The 23,871-nt window shown below is 39.9% G+C and overlaps 1 protein-coding gene across 25 annotated transcripts in view; it reads right to left on the reverse strand.

Moving 5' to 3' along the window:
• Positions 1–23,871, reverse strand: part of TPCN2 (two pore segment channel 2) — a 79,994-nt gene that overhangs the window by 17,535 nt on the left and 38,588 nt on the right. For 4 of the 25 annotated variants that reach the window (XR_003257363.1, XR_003257367.1, XR_003257379.1 and 1 more), the window contains 4 exons: positions 8,400–8,633; positions 6,203–6,347; positions 5,546–5,607; positions 3,935–4,886 (listed from right to left, as the gene is read on the reverse strand). Coding sequence is in view for 5 of the 25 variants with exons in the window: in XM_026089302.1 (XP_025945087.1) it covers positions 15,377–15,442; positions 18,663–18,747 (151 nt within the window). In the remaining 20 variants the exon portion in view is untranslated. Of the gene's footprint in view, positions 1–2,347; positions 2,365–3,934; positions 4,900–5,545; positions 5,608–6,202; positions 6,348–6,636; positions 6,745–8,399; positions 8,634–11,704; positions 13,799–15,371; positions 15,443–18,661; positions 18,748–23,871 lie in introns of those variants that run through there. The other 21 variants (XR_003257370.1, XR_003257365.1, XR_003257366.1 and 18 more) reach the window with 20 other exon arrangements.

A 23,871-nucleotide genomic window follows, 5' to 3' on the forward strand; every position in this document is an offset into this window, starting at 1 on the left:
TAGCAACAACATATTTTTAAAGCCAGTTCATGTTTTGCTCTTAAAGGAATATTTCTATATTTGGTTAATCCTCACACATACCCCCAACACACACACACCTGGAACAACTGAAACATAAGGACTTAAAAGGTGGGGGGGAGCTGATGTAGAAAGAGAAGTAGATTTTCCAGTGCCAAAGATGGACTTAGCTTCAGAGACAAGGTTAAAACTCAGTAGTTCCTGCTCCTCAATCCAGTGTTCAGGCAAGAGCTTCTCCATTTCCTTACAAACTGAAATAACCCTCGCTGTCTTGAGTATTTTACTTTTAATAGTAATCCCAAACAAGCTCCCTTAAACATGAGTTTAGTCTCTTTGCAAAGAACGCCATTTAACTGAGCTTTAATTACACTCTCCATCATCTAAAATTCCAGGTCCAAACATAGCATGCAGGAAAATAAAACCCACAAGGTTTTGACAAAGGAGGCAGCAGTTTTCATGCTGTTGTAGAAGCAGCAACAGGCCCAGATAGAGTTGTGCTTTTAGCCTCACAAACATAAATCCTCAGCAACTCCAGATTGACAGAAACCTCATCTAAAAGCTCCAGGGACTCTCCTCAACTCAGCTGGGACACTAAGAAAGCAAACTTTGATCCTTTTTCTAAAAATCTGCTTCACAATTCAACATCTTTGATGTAAATCTTTTAAAAGACTGAGATGGCATCAAGTCAGGGACAGGATGGAGGGAAATGTGTTTCCGTCCGTGGGGGAACCATTAGGAGGAAGGTTAATAGCCCTGGGCATGCGATCAAATTAAAGTTTGTGCCAGTTTCCCCACGGTTTCCCTTGCCATCACCAGTTTCCCTAGGCTGGGCAGCTCACCCTCATCTTCCTACCAAAGACAGCTCTGAAACAGAAGCATAACAGTCTGCCGGGGAGAAACAAGATAGATATCACGTAACTAACTTATATAGGTAAAATATGAAATAGGTGGTGGGAGCCTTCGAGTATCTTTGCCTTTGGAGAGATATAAACTCACTGTATGTGCAGCTTTAAAGATGGGGAGGGAAGGAGCAGGAATTCAGACCTTCCCAACATGTGGATTGCAGCACCGAGGCAGCACTGAGTCTAAACAAGGCTGGAGTTAGCATTCAGAGCACACAGTGCAGCAGAGTATGGGAAAGGGATAGAGCGGCCCAAAGAGCTGGCGCCACTAACTGACGAGCAGAGCGCAAGTGATAAAGATTTACTGCGAGAGAGGAGGAAACAGTCCGCTGGCCCGATTAGAGCTGTGAATACCGAGTTGTTCAGGGAGGATTTTGCAGCTGACTGATCACAGGCTGTCGGAGCAGGCCTCGGACAACAGCTGCAAGGCTTGCTGGGCTGCAGAAACAAAGGGCGCCTAGCACGGTGCAAAGAAAGAGTTGACAGGTTGTTGTTAGCAGTGGCAAATGTGTGAGGTATGTCACCGTGTGTGAGACGGGGTGGATTGGGTTGGTGGGGAAGAAGGAAGGCAAGAAGCACAGGCAGCGCTCGGAAAAGGGGTTGGGGGAGCAGGAACACAGGCTTGGTCAAAGCGTTTTCCTAAAATCAGGCCGGTGTTTGTAAGGAGGACAATCACAAGGTCTGTTTACTGCTGCCAAGATGAATTAGCCCATCGTCTCATTTATAGGACGAATCCGGTGGCACAGACTATAAGGTGCATGGCATTAAAGGGACTAATTAGACGATTCCGGCAAATCTGAATTAAGACCTTTTCTTTCTTTGAAAGCTGGAAAGCATTTCTCAGGACTCCAGTCAGATGGCTTGGGTTTTGTTGTTGTGGTGGGTTTTTGGGTTTTTTTCTACTATCCTGAGAAGGGATATCTTGTGCAATTTCCTCACTCACAAGGCTCTGCTCTAAATTCTGCTCTGAGCTTGAAGAACAGTTGTTAGGAAGCTGCTGGCATTTACAACATATTAAAAAAGGTCCAAAACAAAATCCTGGATTCTGCAGGAATTCAGCTTTGCAGCTGGTCCCTCCTGTTACAGTGGGCTAAACCAGAAGTCCACATGTGAATATACCTGAGCTAAGAGCCCACAGCCGAATTCTCCTTCACACCTATAAAATGATCCAGGTTTCTCAAAAATAGGCCTCTAACTCCCCCATTTTCACTGTTCCCCTCCCTCCCCCACAAAATACAGGGTCTGTAGCCAAGTGCTTTTCCCAAGCAGCTCCCTGCTTTCTGGAGCCATAGTTCACTAAGCTTGTGAGTGCTGGGTAGGAACGCATCAATGAAACTCCAGAGATTATCAAAGACAGAAGCTGTCGAACAGCAGAACTTACTTTCAGCTCCCTACTTGGGAGCAAGTCTAGGATTCAGGTCTGGAAATCTGGCAACATTTTATTCTGATTGTGACAAAAACAAAATGTTACAAACACCTTTGAACCAGTGGTGCATGCTGTTTGCACACAACTGCTATATTACAGTGGTCACTATTAAAATGTTTTACAAGCAGTTAACATTACCATGGTATTCACAGGATACTAAGAAAAGGGAATACCATGAATATCACAGAAACATTAAGCACTGCAAGCTGTAAATATCAGATGTTTCATAGTAATTAGTGACACTGTAAAAGAATAGGTTTCTTGCTTTTTTACATATCTATCTATTACTAACCAACAAATAAGARACAGTAAGAAATTGCAATACCCTTTATAGTATCCAATCAATTATACAAACAAATCCTATTTTGATTTTCCTCTTCTAAATGGTCTCATGGACCCAGTTACTCTAGCCCCAATAGGCAGCACTTGATACACTGTAAAGGGAATTCAGAACAAGAGGCATTTCAAGGCTTCTAACACACAGCTCCATTCTCCCAAAATATCAAAAATACCAGTGTGCAGAATACTCCATCTAGGGGCAGAAATGTAATCCAAAGTTTCCTAAGCTTTTCCTTTGACATGTGTTAACCTCATTCTGCCAGCACTGAGTGCATGAGAAATAATCAGACATTTCACAGAAGTTCCAAATAGTTCTTCTTCAGTATGAGTCTATAGATTTTTACTTTTTATTATTTTAAATACAGAGCTTCCAGCTTGAGTTTCCGCTTAACAGTGATGAAGAACACAGGCGCTACTTTTATATGTCTACTAGCAACTACATTATACTTTAAACTACAAATACTATCTTAGGGGTAATTTATAACCCATTTTATCCATATGCTCAAAATTTTTAGCTGAACAAGGGTGGCCAGTGAGCTCAACTGCAAAGAATAATGAAATGCCTGAAGGACAATTTAGGTACCTATATTTTTGGATATAATTACGCTTCTACTGAAGTCAAAGCAAGGTCTGAATTTGACCTCAAGGGGAGCAGAAATGGCTTTGGGGCACAGGCATACTTTTGAATAAGAAATTCTCTGTGTACCTGGACCATTCAGCATAACCTATGTTTAATATTAGTGCATAGGATTTGTTCAGCAAATGTATTTGAGAGCAATATATTTTATAGACATAAAGAAACAACAAATTTGCAGGCTCGGAATAAATGGAAAAAGAAACAGCAATGCCAATAGTTTTTTCCTCTTTTGGAAAAAGAAAATAATTACAGCAGGTAGATTAAGCCCTTCCCCCAATTATATTTTTTTCTTTATGTAAATCACTTGCAGGTGACAAGTCTGCACCAATTTTCTTTAGTAAGCAATGGGTTACAGCTCATCCATACTGTTACAGCTTTTCATTGCACTGTATCTTGCTCTTTGTCTCTCTGGTACAGAGCGGCTGTTTTTGAGGCTAGCGTAACGCTTTGGAAAGCAATCAGATCACTTCCTATATTTGCTTTCCTAAACACCTATGTCTGATCACCTTCATTCTTCCTGTTCAGCCCACTCAACTGCAAACTTCATACATAAACGCCAAGGTTAGAATTTTCTAGACACCACTTYAATTTTTCAAATAGCAATCCAATTACCGAGCAAATTGGCACATGTGCCTGGTTACATAGTGACTTGGCACTGCCTCCACTCATTGCTGGCAGTGATGAATGTGTTCCCCCTTCGTCGTCCTCGTCTATCTGCTCCAGCCTCCGAGCCAACACCAGTGACCACATAAGGAGAGTGCCTGGCAGCTGCAAGCCCAAGGTGCCAAGAGGCAGATTGTATTCTGTAGCAGCAGGATCTGGGTCTGTGACTGGCTTCCTGGCTAGTCTTTTGTAAGACCTTTTCCATGGCCTCTAGGTTGGCTCTAATGAAGCCTGTAGAAATGCCTGCAGGGAGCTGGTATAGAAATGGGTTAAGTCAAAGGTTTAATTTAGTTTCTAAAGTGAAGTGAATGTATATTGGCCTTCTTTTCCCACCCTGCAATTATACTCCTGCCACATTTATGAGAAAAAACAGTATTCAATCAACAATAGGAGTGCATTCCTGGGTATGTCTGCACTGAACATTGGGGCAAAGATCCCCAAGCCAGCGTCAATTAACTTAGCCACAGAACCAGAAGCAATATAGCTATGTTTGCTCGGTGTGACACCCGAGCTAATTAACTATGTATGGCAGTAACAGAGCTTTACTGTTTCTGGCACTGAAGCTAGTATCCCTGTGTGGTAATCTACTACAGACATGCCAGCTCACTTGGAGGTAACGTGGGGGCTCTCTATATGATGTTGCCTTGCACTGCAGAGAGATGTTTAGTCATACTCCAGGAACTGGCAGAAGTTTGCTGACCTCTTTACACCACATGAGAGTGGCGAGGCTACAGATGCGGTTACAGTAAATCTGGACTGTTCTCTTCCATCCCATTCACATTCCTTCATTACTCACAACATGATGGTTACAGAGCATCTTTCAGTGATGTGTTAAGCATCTTGAGCAGCATCTGTCACATGTGGTGCTAAGTTTCTCTCTTCTTCCTCCTGGGACAAAAAGCTGGACAAAGATACTTTAAAATATTTCTCAAACTTGCATTTTCTGCCATTTTTAAAGGAATTTGGGGTCTTAGCCCACAAGTGAATTTCTTTGGACAGTTTAGCAAGCCATTTTCAAGTACCTAAATGCAGCAGATAAGAACCTCCTCACAAAAGGATATTTTTTTCCCCATCTAGATTTTCATGAACTCCAAGAAATGAACTTTCTTAAAATAAATAAATCCCAAAGACCAGAGATGCACTCTGATCCCTGTAAGACAAGCAGGCTTTGGTGAAGGTAAAAACAAAACAAAAAACCCCCCAAACCTGCCAGCTACTCCTTTTTTGGAACCACACCCCAGGCATACCAAGAAAATACTGGAGAGAATCAGAGTTATTAGTCCAGCAACTTTCTGATGCAGATGGTAGTCCTGAAAATACCTGAGTGGACTCTGAACTGCATACACTAGAACATTTTGCAGTTTTTGCTCACTTAGACTTTACCTATGAATACAGTTCCTTGTTACTGATGGAATTTTCTCTATCCCTTTTTATTCTTTTTTTAACCAGGTATGTTGACAGAGGTATTCAATGAGATCTCTGAACTGTGACTATTAGATTACAATTAATAAATTTTCTTTAAATATCATTTAAGAGTTTTTACAGTTGGGCTGCCCTTACCAATGTTCATCTCGCTTGCACTCTGTAGGCAGACAGGAAGCCCAAGATCCTCTGTTGACTTCCTAGACAACAAAGCTGAGTTGTAATTCCAGGAACTACCGTAAGGATTTGTGGAGTTGCTCGTCAAACCTAATCACCCCATCTCTCAATGCTGACTTCTCACAATGCAGCAAATACAATGATAAATTTTAATGCATACAACTTTCTGAATATCTGTTAGTACAAACGCACATAACTGTGATACAGCAATGTGGATTGTAAGCGTGAGAGGGTGACATACGATATCCCCATTTTCCCATTATGCTCTCCGCCCCTCCTGCAATTTTGCATGGGTTACTTAAGGACTCACTTTCAACAAACAGTACTAAATACTAGCAAGCGCGGGGGCCTTTTTGGACAAAATCATTATATCCAGCCCACCTACTAATTTAGTCTGTAGGAAGGGTGTCTGTCAATCAGAGCCCAATGAAACAGCTCTGGTGACTGGAGGGGCTTACAGCCAGACTCCTTCAGAAAAGCAAGCAACTCATTTTGAATAACAGTTTTTAAGACTGTTCTACAGACCCCTGGGAATCCTTGGGCTGTTTCCAAAGGACCACAAAAAGTAAAGTACACACAGTGTCAGTAGGCTTCATTACGTTATTCAGGGATCCATACCTCTGTATTTCAGTGAAGTCCAAATGAAGGATAAAAACCTCAGCACTGTAGAAGAATGACGTGTGGCTCCTATTGTCATCTTCAATTCCTTCTACAGGAGCAGAAAACCGAGGCTGAAATGGGACCCATACTCCTGGCTACAGGCCTGTAAGACACAATGAAGAGTTAGTTATCCAGAACAGCACATAAGCATGTGCTTAACACCAGGCATGTGAATGCCCCAAATGCACAAAAGCTCACATGCTGAAGTTAGTAACATTGCTGTAGCCAAGCTGTGCTGAGAGTTAAGCATGCACTTAAGAGCTTTGCTGGATGGCAGCCATTTACAGATGTACAATCAGTACAGAGACATGTAGGCAGAGACTTCCTTTAATGGGTCCACTGAATTCTCTTCTTGAAGATACATATTAGGTTATTTTCATTAGCATACTTACAAAACAAAATACTCCTCCTGTGATTACATCTCAGATGCCAGCACATGTATCATTTTGCCTGGAGCCCTTTGTTTACTGCACTTAAAATTCAAGGCCAGATGAACAATTCTAAAATCAAATACAAAAGAGCAGTTGAAATCTGACAACAACACAGAACTGTCCTTATTCCTGTTCTCTTGCTTTGTCTTTTGTTTGTTTACTTTGGAGATGCTGACGGATGCTTGTCTGCACATAATGATAACCACTAGCAGCAGTTTGAAGAATAAGAGAAAGTAAGAAGAGAAAGTAGAAGAAAAACAATGAGAAAGGTGTTAAGGGCACTAGGTTGTTCTTTCTGGGACGGGCATCAGACATATGCTCACTACTCCTGTCACAGTGCAATCAAAGCAGCCCTATGCCACTGCCAAAAACTGCAACAGGTGCCAAAAGATTATGGCACTGGTTAAATCCAGTCCTAAGGCACCAGCTCAGGGACTGATCCAAATCCCAGAAGCCAATGAACTTCTTTCCCCAGATGTCAACTGTTTTCAAATAGTTCCTCTCATTCATTTCCAGTGCAAGATGCCAGGGGGCAAACAAATTCAACTGCCAGGAGGCAATCCTCTGATTTTGCCACTATAAACCCTGGACAGACGCCAAAGCCACGTGCAGCCTCCCAAACACATTTGTAAGGTAATTAATATTTTATATTCACAAAAAGATATCTTCGTTCACAAGGAACTATTAGGACAGAGCTTCTGGCTACATTCTCCCCCGCACATTACAATGACAACTCCATGCCAGGAGCAGCCACATGGCCTAAAGGTGCCAAGCTGGCAAGGATACTCTCTCTCAGCATTTGGCATCTAACCCCTTGGCAAACCCCGCAGCAGTTGTGCTTGGCTGCTTTTGGATCCGTCATGTGGTCAGGCTGTTGATAGCATGGGAGGGTGCTGCGTCCTCTGGGCACCATTTCACTTAACACCTGTCTGATTCAGAGGAATGTGTGCACGTGGAGAGCAAGATCCCCACACAAATCCTCCCAGAGACCCAGAGCACATGCTCCATTTGTTACTGAAAGGGGTCGTTTCCTCAGACCCACAAGTGCTTCCCCCCCCTTCCCCTTCACATATCTGCATACAGCCCTTAGAGGGTCCTACATCCTGCCATGCATTCCACATGTGTTGGACGTTTGCTCTGTGAACCAGGAACACAAAACATAGCCTTTTTGTATATAATGAAATCTCATATTTTACTGTGCTCATATAAAGCCATTTCTTTGTGAATCAGATTTTTTTTATTTGTGACATTTTAACGATCTACAAATGTTTGGTATAGATGAAAGGAAATGATTATTTCCAGGTCACCTTGCAGTAATACTTTTTGATGGGCACCATAATTCCAATTAAATTGATTAATAAGGGAGGGGGGAAAACCCTTCAAACATTTAAAATGCCACTGAAGCAGAAATATTTTAAAAGGAAAATATAAAAACACACAAGCACACAGCATTTACCACAAGCTACAAAACACTTGAGAGGAGCATAGATAAGAAAATTCAAAGACCTCTTTCCACAGTGGATTACACACAAAATGTGGCTGTTATGAGATGCAGACTGCAAGGACATAACTCTGCGCCCCTTCCCCACAAACACCATGCATCGTTGTAGTGAACATGATCGTTTTTCATATTATAGGATCATGTTTGACTTGGGTCACAAACACAGTCAGTGAAATAATCCCAAGTCTGGCCCTAAGTAGTACTTGTTAAAAATCACAATTACCATCACAAATCTGGCAGACACAGCTCTCCAGCGAGGCCCAGCAGCGTTATGGCAGAGGTGGGGTAGGTGTGCAGAGAGGAGTGTTGAGACTTTTAAATAGCACCTCTCAAACCTTTGCCTGTTCAAAAGCACTATAATCAGCCTCCCGTTTGCACAAACTGCATATATTGATGCATTCAGTACATTCGGACACTTCTGAGCATGGTTTTCTTTGGATCAGAGAGTCTCCAAAGCCTGTGAAACAAATGAAGTTCTTCAGTCACAAAGTTCAGAGTCAGAGTAACTGCTATCGCTCACTCTGCCGGGAAGGCTGAGGGTACCCATCTCACCCCACCTGGAACTTACAAATAAAACCCGGGACTTCTGTGGTCTGCTTCAAGCTCCACTGTTTTTCTGCCATATTCCTATTGCGACTTTTATTTTGCACCAAGCTTATGGCCCACAATCACCAGCCAAGACCTCACTGCCAGGCAGATCACTAATACAGCTACAAAGACTCTCACTGCACGCAAATTTGCACCCATCAGCATCCCTATGTTTAGCCATAGCAATCAGGTCACTGGGCTGTCCACAAACAAAAGAAATTTCAAGTCACTTGAACAGAAGATGGGACAAAGTTTACAAAAATGTCTCCTATGCCTCATTCTAGCATCAGAAAACCTATTCTGTTTTGGGGGAGCTGGCTTTGAATTTTTCCCCCTTTTCAAACCATTCTTCACTATCTACTAGAAAAAAAGCTTCTCTTTCCCCCATCCCTGAAACATATGCTTTCTTCAGAACACCAGGGTGACGAACAGGATGGACGCAGGGACCATGACAAATTTAAGACCCAGTAGCTTGGAGCCTTTCTTGTCTACAAGCCAAACTTTTCTGGAATGGAAAAAGCTTTTCGATTAGGCATTTTCAGTAACAAATTCAGCATTAACCCTTGGGAGGTAAGGAAATATCCCTACTTAAAATTATTGTTCACTTACATACAGAAATGTTATTTTAGATCATATTTAGGAGTTTCTGTAAGAATATTACTTTCCATTTCTTTTTCTCTCTGTGGCCTAGGCAGTTTATTTCACTGTGATTAAAGCACCCAGCTTTTGGAGAGAGGGAGACAAAAAATAAGTACTAAATAAATGTATAAAACTCTCTAGCAACATTCCTGGAATAGTTTTTCTGCAAAGTACATGGCATGTTCAGAACACATGATGTTATAGTACAAAGATTTTACTGGCTTCACTGCTCAGTGTGTTCATCTCAGATTCAAGTCAAATAAACCTACCACGCCATATCGTCATTTATTTTCCTGTCTCCATATACAAATATACTCTTTTTAAAAAGCAAGTTCCTAAACCCTGCACAAATTCACAAGCTGAATCCATGTTATATTATCTTTCCTGGAAAATAATAACCTAAGAACAGGGCACTGGATGTTACTGTTGGCAACTAAACTGGGAACAAGTAAGTACGAAGCCTTGGAATAGCTAACAAAAAAACAAGTTGGGGAGGAGGATTTGCTTCTGACAGGTTCATGGCACCTCCTTTCTCCAGCAACTTGGTGTTCAGTACCAGGAGCAGATTAGTTCTCAGAGGAGTCCTAGTTGGACTGAGCCCTTGAATGAATGCAGCATACAGCATGGCTTATATACCAACTGTGTGGAAGACCAAGGAAAGATTAAAAAAAGAGTCAAAATCAGAAAACCCTCCATATGCAAGCCTTCTATATGATTTTAATAGACCTTGCCAGATGTTTCCTCATCATAATATACTTCCCTTATTAACATGACTAAATAAATAAAACTTACCCAAATCAAATCCTGACCATTTCCCCATTTTATACTTAACAAATTTTCTCAGGTTTATGCTCTCTTTTCAGCATGCAATCTAAAGTTGAGAGCTTCTTCATGACATTGTGCCTGATTGGGAATTTGTTTTTTAAAATAGTTATTGTGCCATGACAAGGGTAGAACACTGTTTTAAAGGGCTGCTGACTCTGGACAATTTATATGCTAATTTCCGAATGATTCTTCCTACATTAAATAAGGAGCTAAGGAATGTTCCAAAGGTCTAGACAGACCACACCATTAACAGATTGGATAAATCAATGCTAATACTGCCCAGAGCATATTACACCGTGTGAACTTTCTTCACTGCACACACTTTACTAATTTTAGTTCCACGTGGTTCCTCAGCTGACTGGCCAAAATATAAACTACACCAGCTCCCGAAAGCCTCCCTATGCCCATCTTGACCTTGGACTTGCCTTTAATATTAAACTTGAAGAAAAAACTGAATTGGTCACACTTTTTATTCAGAGTACATTTATAAATGGTTTATAAAGGGTTAATAAATGATTAATAGATCATGAAAATTTTAAAAATATGGACAGCTATGAACAATAACCATTATACATCTAATAATAAATGATCTATTATTTAGAAAATAATAGAAATAACAGAAAATAATAGAATAATAGAAAATACAAACCCATAAATTCTAGCTTGAACTCCATCAACGTAAAGGCTAAGTACGGCAAACAAATCAATGTCTTCAAACTTGTTTGAACACTGACAAATCTTCCAGCATTTATTAGCKGTATTCTGAGGTTATTATTGTTTTAAAGGACACGGCAAATTTGGCTCTAAGTTTAGACTCTGTACAAACAAGCTGTTATAAAGCCTTAGAATAACAGGAAGATTTCCAGTTTTTATTTTACTTCCAATAAAAATGGAGTTTAAACAAATTCTCCTATGGCATATGTAATCTTAACAATGCAGAACTGAAAAACTCAAAATGAAGCAGGCATCACTAAATCAAAATAGAAGGATCATAAAATGGTAAGGTCGATTGAATTTTTTTTAATTTCTTCTGGTTCTATATCTTAGCTTACGAGCTACACTGCTAAAACAAGGCATTGATGCAAAATATGATGCTGAGTTTAAGTGTTTAGCTGTCATTAAAGAAACTGTCACTAGTGACTAAATGTTGGTTTTAGAAATTGGTTCAAATCACTGTCCAGAGCACTTGCAGCACCTCGTGCATTATCACGATCTGGCAAGCTCCTGCAATCTCACTTACTAGTAAACTCTAAGGTACTAAATACCATGAGGTACCTTCACAACACAAAGATCCCATTTCTTTTCAACTGAAGTAAGAGCTTCAGGTAGACTTTGTTTTCATTTTTTCCACTTAAGTGTTTGAGAAATTATAATAAATGCATACAATAAACAATTTTGTAATACTTTTCTTAATACTGTAACATCTTGGGGACACTGAGAGTTGTATATTAAGTAGAAAGAGCATTGGGCACGCACCTCCTCTCACTGAATTCAGTAGCTGAACTTCCACTGAGTGCCAAGGAGTCGGATTAGGTATTCTGTTTATAGTATGGGTGCCAGCAAACTCTTTTTCCCCATCCCATATCACACGCACACCAACTAATCAGTGCACTAAAACTTAATTATATCATAGGAGATATCTCTCAGCAAATATGAAGTGCAGCCATACAGAAATCAGTACCAGCAGGACCCCAAGACCTGAAACAGCTAACATATCACACACTGCCAACACCATACTTTGCTATAACATGAGATACCTCAGTCAAATGCCTCCTGATAACGATCATTGATGGCAAATTAGCAGCTTGGCTACTGGAAAAATTCCAAACCTTACCTTCCAGCTACAGGAATGAGGAGGATATATGTGAATGTGATCTTTGGCAGGGAAAGGTACATTGTTTCACTGCTGTGGGAAAATGCTTAATGCTTAAACATTTCCTTAAAATAAGATTACAATGAAACATTAGAGGTAGCATTATTAACGATAATCAACCTTCCTGGCTAAATCAAAAAATAATTCCAAACCCATCTCCAATCTGCAGAAAAAAAATCTAGTGTTTCATGCCCTCATGTTTTATCTGAGCACTTCAGCAAAGATGCTTATTGAGAAGAGAATAGGTCCTTGTGTGTTTCGGTTTTTGAAATTCAAGAAAGTTCCTGGCTTATCTGCGTTTTCCCCACCCCACCCCAATGAATGAGAGGGAGATTAACCAAAATTTTGAAAAGGTCAGATCAACACTTGTGACATACTGAAAATGCAAACCCTTACCTTCTAAATCTACTTCCGAATAAGGAACCTTGCCCCCATTGGCAGATTCAGCCAGCTCCTTTCCCTTCACCAAATCATTCAGTCTCCCCCAAGAGATACCATGCCAAAAACAAAACAAAACAGTAAAAAACAAAAACAAACAAACAAACAAAAAAACCCACTCACACACTACAACATGATTTCATTACATCATTCACCCTGCTTCTCCGTATGCCCCTTTCCTCATGCTGTCCTGTCTATTTAGAGGACAGGGATGGTTTCTGCTCTGTGTACTCACAGAACTTTGGTACAACACAGGCCCAATCTTGACAAGGCTTCAGTCACTACCGTAAAAAAGCTGAGGATGAGAAGAAACTGCCTTTGCTCTGGGTAAGTACTCTCCAGAGTGAGATCAATCATATTTATCCATCTTTGCAAAAGAAACCCTAGAAATCACATAAACATACAAAACATTATATAAAATAGACCACCAATACTCTTGAAAAATACTTATTTCAAATTTTATATCATGAAATGTAATAAAAATTCACTCTTGGCATCTCTGAAATAGTAAATCATGGTGACAAATTTGTTTTTATTCAAGTCTTGCTCATTTATCATTTCAGAGTACTTAGCAGTGATTTACACCTGTTCACAGTTGCTCCTTCTCTGCATAGAGCTGCCTAGATATAATTAGGAAAACATTCAACTTGCAAAATTTAACATGGAAGGTCACATTCGGATACAGAAAAATTGCAGAAGTCTCAGGAAGACACTTAACTCTGAAAACCATTTTTATAAATTTATAAAACCTTTCCTGAATGTCCAGCATTAAATTTTTTTTTAACTGAAAACTTCATAACAATGATGTATTTAATTTTCTTAGTGGCAAAGTGCTTGGAAAATATGAAAAGATAGGTTATAGGTATGTTGCCAATCTGCTTTTTAGGGTGAAAAAACCCACAGTGACATTCTCTGCTATTTTCATAATATATCACATCTTACCAAAGGTCACTGAAATCAGTGGAAATCTTTCAGACTCTTCAGTGGACTTAGAATCAGGAACTAATTCCATTTTCTACAAAACAGCTCAAAAGCAATTTAAGCACAAATTCTTCAAATTAACGCATGAATTTCTACCATTCTTAAAGCAGGAACTCAGAATCCCAGTCTTCTGGGAATAAGTTTAGTGGGTTATTGCAAGGACTATCACATTTTGAGATGCCAAAAGGATCTGTTTTCCTTCCCATGCTGCTCAAGCATCCATCTTTGGCTATGTTCTCAGACTACAAAGTCTTCTTTTTAACCCAACTCAGTAGAGCCTGCAACAAGGAGAGTGGAAGAACCTTCACAAGTGCACGCTGAGCAATCAGCCAGGGCTACTACAGAAAGAGACATCAATTTGAGATCAAGACCAAGACTTATCTAATCCTCTCCCTTCCGTGGGCCAAAAGGTATCAGGCAGATCTAAAAAGCTTAAGACTGCTCATTTCAGAAAGACATTCACTTGGCAGCTCAGAAGTAAAACAATAATACTCCAAAATGCTATACTGCTTAAAAAGCGACATCTGAAGTTTCTTGTGTGACCATCACTCAGATACAGAGAGGATGTGGCAGGAACAATTCTTTCGGGAGGGGAGCTCAAGTAGCTTATTCATGAACATAAGCTGAATTAAGTAGGAGGCAAATCCTTCAGCCCTCTGCGGGTGATTTTACAGAGGAGAAGAGAGACAAAACGGTGGAAATATTTTATGAATAATACATAATCATTAATTTACTTTTATACAAGACCACATGAAATTCCAAAGGTCTGTGCTACACTTGAAATGAGGCATAAAAACCTGATATGTAACTGGGCCACCTCAAGTACTTAATTTACTACTCAATGAGGATGATGAGTCAGGACTTAAACAAGAACATTTCTAATGCTGAAGAAAGAGAAGCAGAGATGCTTCTTCGGGCATCTATGATCAGAATTTGTGTGAAGTGTTCTAGATTGTATTAATATAATCACAAGGATTACCAACAGATATTTACCATATGCAGTGATAACTGTATCACTACCTGCCAATATTATAGCTTGTACCCAGTGCACATTCGAGCTGAACTACTCTTTACAATTCCACATTTCAATTTTACTGGGAAATCACTTCTGCTATGAGTACAGTACACATACCAGAACACTAAGACACCCCAAACTGCCAGATGCTAATAGTGCTCACGTGGTCACACATGTATTGCATTGCTGATCTCCTGTATACACAGAGAGGTCACTTTAGAATAACTGCATTAAATCTCAAAGTGCCCCAAAAATATATAAATACTTTGAAGGCTTATGTTGACCTTCTCCAAAATGACAGTACCTTCTTCTGTCTGTTTGCTCAAAAACTTGTGTAGAGACTTTCCTAATTACACAGCCAGAAGCTTCATAGTTTAAATGATCTTTCATTAAAAAAGACAAGTCACTGAGCCCAAGAATACCCTCTGAAACATATCAGGTTTGATGTACTTTGACTGAATCCAAGGCAGATCCAAGGGAACCTTCAGGAATTGCTGCTAGTGTTACTAGCAGATCTGACTTTTGGTTGTAGTCACTAAAGCTGTAAGGACTCTATACGTTAGGCAGCATTCACCTTACACATCTTCATGCTAATTTTTTAAACACAAAGTTTTTACATTTCCTAGAGGTTTGCCCCAAGATAGCATCTTTCACAACAGCCTGCAGAGGTACACATGCAATTATCAGCCTGCCAACTGCCCTTTTCCATGCACTGAAAACCATCAGATATCTTTGACACAAGGAAGTTTAATGGCAGGAAGTGGTGTTATCCTCTTGAAGTAACCCCTAGAGAAGATGAGAATGTCAATGCAAACTTGTGGGAAAATAAGTTTTACCATTGTCAGCATGTAAAATAGGCACAGGACAATAGGTACTGTGTTTCTTCTGCAGTCAGGTTGACAGATTCCTGAATGGGAAGAAAATGAAAGACAGAGACAATCTGTTCCAAAAAACTATAAATTAACTAAGGGATGCAAAGCTGAGATGTAGAGGGTTGATTCCGCAAAAAGACAGAAGCAGAACAGAGTCTTGAAAAGGACATGAGACATCAATACTAGGGCAAGAAGTTATAATGGACTTCAGATTGCCTTAACTTTTTCCCAATATCAACCCTACTCTCCCCAGACATTGTCTTTGTCCAAAAGAAAAGTTCTGTCATGTGCACTGCAAACAAAAATTGACAGGACCTCCATTAGTCACCTTACATTTCTATCATCAATCCATTCCCTTACCACAGGCTGACATAATCCTAAAATGGCTTCAAATAAATTCTCACAAGATACAAAGCTCAGTGTTGTTTCTACCATCCTGTTCTTACTGACGACTGTATCCTTAGTATGAGTGTTAGTCAGTTCCACAGAGAGGTATCATAGGAGTTCGTACAGTTATGCCTCAGTACCATCATTCCCGTCGTCATTTCCAGTTTATACCTCAACATTCTGCAAAGGTTAGTCACAGAGCAYGGAACAGAATAATGAAACACTGCTCAAGGGGACATTTGCCCACTGTACAGGCAAATCCAATACACACAGAATTGCGTGGATCCAGAAACTGACAAGGAAACTACTTCAGCTAAGGTACAGTGTCAATGATGAGCTGATTTCACTATAATTAAATCACTGCAGATACAATGAACAAGATCATCTAATGTAACATCTTTCTGATGTTTTGTATGGCCCAAATACAAGCAGCAAAATCTCACTGCCTTAATACTGTCTTTTGTCATTCATTCTCTATTTTGTGCCTTCCATTTAGCTACTCTTTAGACCATTGCATTCAACAACTGTTTTAACTGCAACATTTACACAGGTAAGCGTCTACTTCTTGGGATGGGTGTGTAAAACTAACCGAAGAAAACAATAACTAGACCTTCCTGTAACTAAACAGATTTCATTTCCCACATTTCATCTTGCCCAATTCATTTTGTAAGCTTTTCAGGGCAGAGGACATCTTAGGTCTTGCTTATCAGCTAATGCGTTAACTTGTAATAACCATCTCCAGCAGTAATATGTGCAACCAAGATGGTAATATCATTTTAGAGTCACCATTTTTCACAAAGTTCCCAACAGTGCTCAAAATGAGGTGTAAAAAATAGGCTCTATGAAACTCAGCATGAGCCAAAAGCCCTTATCTCCCATAGAAACCATTTGCCACTAGTTAGCAAAGGTTTAAGGCTCTTCAGGAGCTGGGATCCAGGAAACGCTACCCTGCACACATACAAGAGGGCAATTACTGAATTATTGTCTTATTATCTTATTACAGCTCGGTGAGAGCCTGGAAACAGGAGCACCTCCTTTCTTCCTGTGGGTTGTGAGTCTTTACTTCAGCAAGGACTCCTACATCCAGCTGATTTCTGAACCAAACTGAAACCAGTGCAGTTCAGAAGATCTCACCAGTACAGAGGTAAAGATCTTGACTTCAAAGAGTACGGACCTGGTGGCTCACATTCAGCCCAGAATCCAGTAGGAGCTGTGGACCAAAACCCTGCCTGCTACAGGGGCAAGCCATTCTCAAGGCAATCTGTCCAAGGTACCTTCTGGAAGTCAGTTGGGGCAGCCTCTTACATTTCCTTCAAGCACCCTAAATGTGGGCATTTCCCCCAGAACTGGCTGTGTCTTCAAAATAAAATATGTCTCTATGGCATAGCACTGCACACATCACTATTCAGCCTCTGCTTCTCAGAGGATTGCTTCAGGCATGAATTCTTAGTGGGACCTCCCAATCACAGCGGAAATTAAAACCTACTGGTGGAACACTTCTCTACAGTTGCCTGTTTTTAACTTTCTTATACCCGGGCAAAGTAACAAAAGAAAGAAGTTAATTCCATTCAGTGACTGAGTTTCCACACTTGGAGCAGTACTGCCCATAAAGTATTAGAACGATAACACATTTACGCCTCCAGAAGGCATAAATTGGTGGAGAGATGCAGGACAGGCAGTTAGAAGAGACGATTTTTATTTAGAATAGCAGCAACTCACAGACAGCTTTGCAAAAGCTAGCAAAGTTATAACTTCATGATATGTATGATGAAAAGGAAACAAGCATGTTTGTACAAACACATGCTACAGCTTTATGTACCCTCCTTAAGGATACAACCCATTCCTTTGTATGAAATGCATCATGAGGTACACAGCATCAGCCCTCTTTGGTGCAAGTGGAAAAATGTTAACAAAACAAATAAAACTGAATTCTCCATCACTTCATTGAAATGAAAAAATACACCAAATTTAGATATAAAGTTCCTAATTCAGAAAAAGGACATAATTTTCAAGTCCTTCAAGCACTGTCCACAACCTGCAGCAAAACCAGAAACCCAGTATTTAAATTATAGAATGAGAATGGAGGTCAACTCCTTTTTCCTACAGGGAGAAAAGACGCTATCTTGCTTCTCATGTTTTTCTTACAAAGAGCCAGTCTGCCAATTTTACTCCAATAAAAACATTAGTAGCTTCAGGGAAGTAAAATTAGCTGATGTTTGCCACATTCACAGACCCACTTGGTTCTCTCCAGCAGAAAAATAACTTAGAACCATTCCATGGCTTTACTCACACCACCTAACCATGTATCTAAGAAACAAGCTTGAACTGTCAGGGATATGGGACCTAATTCCGGAGCTGCAAGTTTTAGTAATCACATTATAACTGCTCACTACTCTGTCACGGAGCTAAAACCTGCAGAGGCCATGCAGGGACATAGTTTGTATGTGCACATGTACATATATGTTTATACACAAATACAGTTTATAGATATACTTACACACATGCATATATATATATACACACACATATATACACAAACACACAAACACTCATACTTTTGAAAGGACATTTATTGTCTTAACCACAGAGACCTCTCTCACCACATATACCATTCCAAGATCTTGTTCTAGAGTACAAGACTTGTTTTCAGTTATCTACACTAAAATTATGCAGAACTACAGTCCTTTCTGCCTTCACTTTGTTGGATGGCATGGTAAGTGGTAAATACTCTGCTGCCACCCAATGACTTTTCTTGGTATTGTCCATTTCCTAAGCCTCTTTCCACTCCATAACTAACCAGGTATATTTAAAAAAAAAAAAAAAAAGTTAGATTAAGGACAGCACTTAGAGCCGAAGCACTTTGCATACCTGTGGTGACTTGCACTCCGTGGAACATGGGAGATCGCTGCCTCTCTTCACCTGTATGCAAATGGCCCCACTTCTTTTTATCATTCTGCCAACAGAAGCAAAACTATCTGAATTCCCAGTCACAAAAACAGCTTTGTGCTCCGGCAGTTAATTTTTACTGGTTTACAATGTACTTTACTTTACACAAGAGATAATGCCAACTAACCACAGCAAACCTTTCACACAGCTGTTATGCTTTATAGTTGATCAAAGCATTGATTTCGCAGTATTATGTCAATGCCAGACACGCTGATTCCCTCACTGTTTTCACTCAAGCACTGTTCAGTTCCTTTCTTTGGTTTCTTTACAAAGCACAAGTTGTTTTAGTCCTTACTACTACTCTAAATTAAGTTTGCAATGGTATATAAACACAAGGGGTATCCCATCAGGTTTAAGCAAAAAAAGGAAAATGCTGTTACTTGCATCTTGAGATTCATCCCACCTATAATTAAGAGAAGTCTTCAAATGTTTAAACACTCTAGCTTTCCTTGCCATAAAGTTGCAGAGTGCTGTTTTAAAGAAATTCCAGGAACTAGCAAAAAATTTTTGTATCAATATGTATTTACACACAAAAAAAACTCAAGCCACTCAATTCTGAAGAGTTTATCCATATTCCTAGGGCAGCAACTGGCGTATCTGCTCAAATTAGTATAATTTAAATTTACAAGAGCAGTTTATACAATTAATTGCTTAAAAATCTGGTTTACATTTTCAATGATCAGCTGAACATGCTATAAGACCTGGCAGATCAATGGCTGAACACTCAGTTGAGAGCTTACTGTCAAAAAACAGAGGAACCACAGTCATAGGTTTAAAGGAAGCCCAGCAGTGCTTATTTTCATGTATTTCATTACTATTCTTGTTTTGGCACAAAAGAAATAGTAGGATGTCCATGCCACCAGAACATACAGGTCCTGGAATATGCATTACAAACCTAAAGAAACTAATTTCTTTCTCTAAACAGTACAAGAAAATCTGGTGACTGTGTTAAAATTTAGGGGCTGATATTTTCAAAACATTTATGTTCAATGTTGCTTTCTGAGATTCTCAAAGCAAAGAGATTGCTTTGAGACTCAGTTGCAGTTTATGCTATTTACCTACATTTCATTCATGTGGGACAATGAAACCAGACTGGTCAGTGTGTAAGGAGTTTCTGATTTCATACTCCAAGCACAACGCTGAAGTGTTTAAGCTGCAGACTTTCAGTACAAACAGATGCTTAGCACTGATAATGCATTGCTTCAAAACATCTCTTCTTAGATTTGGCCAAATAAAACTTAATTTCATTGCATCCCAACCCTTCAACTCAGGCCCCAGTGTCTATGCTGAGAATGTTCCATTAAATGCATCCAGAAGTGCTGATCAGCCCAAATGGCACACACTGAGCCTAAAATGGGGTCACGAACTCCCTCTGCTGGCAAAAGCCCCAACTATAGAAGAAAAACATCCTGTGATGACCAAAAAGAAGTAAAATGCCTTTTTTGTTTGTTTGGCCAGGCATGAGGTTGTCTTTGCAAATTTTAATTTTTTAATTGTCCTCTGGTTTTTATTCCGTCTTCTCACTTTCTCCCTGCTCTTCCTCACTTTTTTCATAGTTAGTGTTACAATTCAGCTTATAAATGCACACTAAATACGAACACACAAAGGCAAGCCTTAGCTCCTCTATATATCCCTGCTCTCCGCTCCAGCTGCTATCTCCTCACACCTCCCTTTGCACTCTCCCAACGAGCACTGTCAGGCCCCACGTTCACCCACCCACAGCTGGCCTCCCCTCGGAGAGGCACCTTTTGTGGTTCTGCTTCCAGGAGAAAAGACTGCCCTGGTTTCCCACCTCTTCCCCGGGCAGGGGAAAGAAGCAAGGCTGTTCCTCTACGTGGCTGAACTTGCCCTTGTGTTTGCCAGCATTCAGATGAACCCATCCCACTGTCCTGCTACCTGAAGTCTACCAACCTCTGAAAGTTGGTGGTGGAAAGTGAGATTACAACACCTGAGAGGAGAACTCCCACCTGTTGCTCCCACAAAGTGCAGGTGTGAGATTTGGGTTCAGTCCCTGTCCTGACACAGAAATTCTTGTGCCCAGTCAACTTCCTTTTGTCTTGGTTCCTTCTCTGGCAAATGGAAAGAGTGATCTTTCCTTGTCTTCCTTGCTTCACATATTGCAAGAGATACAATTTCTACCCCAAGGAGCTTACAGAGCAGTCTCTGTCCCTCCAGCACCTTCCACAATCGGTAACATAACTCAGCTGCTTACTTATTTCCTAATGTAATTCTCTTATTTGTATAATAGCACACAAATAATAAGCCAATAAGTGCAACATTAACAAAACCACTACAGTACTGCCTAAACTGCTTCTGCATGTTACTTTTTAAACCTTGAATTTATCTAGTAGAATATAAGATACACTTTTTGTTTTATTTATTCCTATGCACTCATTCATACCCTAAAATGGAAACAAGAACAGGAAGAACACAGTGGGCTCAATTCCTACCCACTTTTAACATTCATATGATCTAAGCACCATAGAAAATTTAATCACAGAATTAGTTCAGGCTGAGATGTGCATATTGGTTTTCATATTCTTTTGTTAGTTTGGCCTTCCAGTTAAACAAAGGTGAAACTGCAACGTCTGAAGTTATATATATGATTTTCCATAACTATGGTATTTCCATAGATAAGATTCCATTCAACATTCTCTAAGGCCTTCCTCAATTTATAACTGCCCAGCACCAGTACTTCCCATTGCAGTTTTAAATGGGCTCAAAAAAAAAMCCACTATATTTAATCATTAGCTATTATCAATACTATCAATACCAACAAATAGCATTTAGATTGCTTTTTAAAATTTATCTCAATAGTATTTGTAGAGCACTGGGTCTGACTCCATGGTCTTCCACAGGGGTATTAATTTCAAAGTTGTAATTAACCAGCTAAAATGATATAGGACAGATAGAAAGATTGTGCAGTGCTGTGACCATAGCCCCACAACAGGACATGAAGCATACACAGCAGAGCAGACGTTGCTAATCAGAGGGCTCCAGCCCCATTAACGCCACTGCTAAGCCCACCTCCACAGTAAGGCACTTCCAAATTCAAATGGCAGCATTTTACACATATCTCACTTGAGCCTGAGCACCACCAAAAGGCACAAGACAGACATCAATCAGATCCAATGATATGATAGCCCTCAAAGCATCTCTTATAAGGGAAGGTAATCATCTCAATCATATAGTGAAACAATGGAGTCATCGTCAAAGGCCATGGAAAAGCAGTGTCACAGCAGGTTGCAGGGCACCATAATACCACTTCATACTCTCATAAGACACACACATTAATATAAAATTCTTGGGGGAAACAGCAACCGCAGCAATGAAGTTGCAGAGGTGATCCCTGCAAATATTCAGTCAAGACTTTATTCTGCAAAATGTTTTCTGGTAAGTCTATTTGCTCGCTAACATAGCTGTAACACCATATAGTTGGGACAAATCCTTCTTGAAGATGAAACTGCCTGCCGTCCCGTGGGATTCTTGCATACATCCCTGGCTCACAACCCATTTTCTTACCTGAACTATCATCTTATCTATATGGGATTTAACTTAAACCTTCCTCTCACTTAGTAGGCTAGATGCAGTCCTCCTCATGCACTTTTTCAGGAGTGCCTCGTTAAAAGCCAGGTAACACCTCACTCTGTACAAATCAGAAATTGCATGCATGAAACTTTGGGGAAGAACTGAATCTCCAGTTTAAGGTCCTCCAGATAGACATWTAACAGTGGCCCCCTATACAATATAAGTCAAACTAAACTATGTTCAAAATTTTAGAAAATTTGAGCCTAGATCCAAACTCTCAACCCCCACTTCAGTTCCCAGTATCTGCACAATTAGGAAGTATAGGACCCTGCTTTACAGATCTCCAGGGGGCTATATCAGGATCACTCAGGAGGCTGGAGGAGAAAGCAAGGATTTTGGAAAGTGTCAGAGACAAAGAGCTTAATAGTCACTGTGGAGGGTCTCAAACATGCAGATGTTTCAAATGTGTGCTTAATTTAAAAGCACTGGTTTTGATGGAAGAAGATATTACAGTGGGCACCAACCCAAAACACAGTTAAGGAGGAAAGGCTAGTAGACAAAAAGGGAGAAAGAAACAGAGAACAAAGACCTCTTTTTTTTTAAATATGCTCTATTAGTCTATGTAATCTACCCTAGAGAGGCCCCAGCAAGCAAGTTAATTTCAAACCTCAATTACATATGGGCAATTTGATTGCTGAACACAAAAAGTTAGATATTTATGATCTCATTTTATTAAATTCTCCTACTTATGATCACTATTGAGTACATATGTGTGCAAGTTTTATATAAAAGTCTGTATTATATTTGTATATTAACAAAGCTAAAAACTCACCTGCATGGCAGGTGTTGCTGTGGCCACATGCTTAGGTTATGGATTAACCAACTGCTATCAGAAAACTGGGGTCTGTCATCCAAATCTAAAGCAAGCACAGCAGGTGCTCTTCCTGCTGATCCAGCTTTGGGCTCTGATTGAATTACATCAGGAAAGAATAGCTTTGCTTTTTCATGAAATCTGATTACAAGGAGAGAGGTAATACCTTGCACAACATGGTGAAGTTTAAAGAACAATCTGCTCTTCTTATGGCCCCTTCTGTTGGCTACTTTGATCCAAGTTTTATTGTCTGGGTTTAACAACTTTACCTTTAATTTTACAGAGAAGCTCTTTACAGTGGTTTTTCTACAGCAAGCAATTGTTCAGGTCTTTTCAGAGAAACCACTAATTATCCAGGATGCTGGAAACTAAACACTTGTAGTTTTGGTGAAATACAAGATTATTCTCACTGGTATCAAATAGGTAAGGGAAGCCACATTAAAGACTTAAATTTTACTTTCCAAGATCATTACTGAATAAAAAAAATAATAAAAAAAAGGACTGGCAACAGCTCAGCACATTACCTTTGGAACCAATTCAATCCAAAATGCAGAAAGGAGACCTAGCCTAACAAAATAATATAGGCTAGACTACCTTTCTGGCTCAGCTCTGCAGGATGCTCATTGTACAAGATCACTGTGACTCTATCGGGCCAAGTTCAACGCTATAGTGTTTCAGTTTGGCATCACACTCAAAACCAGAGTTCTTTTCCAAAGGCTAAGACAACCCAAT

The sequence above is a fragment of the Apteryx rowi genome, unplaced genomic scaffold (assembly GCF_003343035.1).
Source record: "Apteryx rowi isolate R43461 unplaced genomic scaffold, aptRow1 scaffold_81, whole genome shotgun sequence".
Classification (NCBI taxonomy): Eukaryota; Metazoa; Chordata; class Aves; order Apterygiformes; family Apterygidae; genus Apteryx; species Apteryx rowi.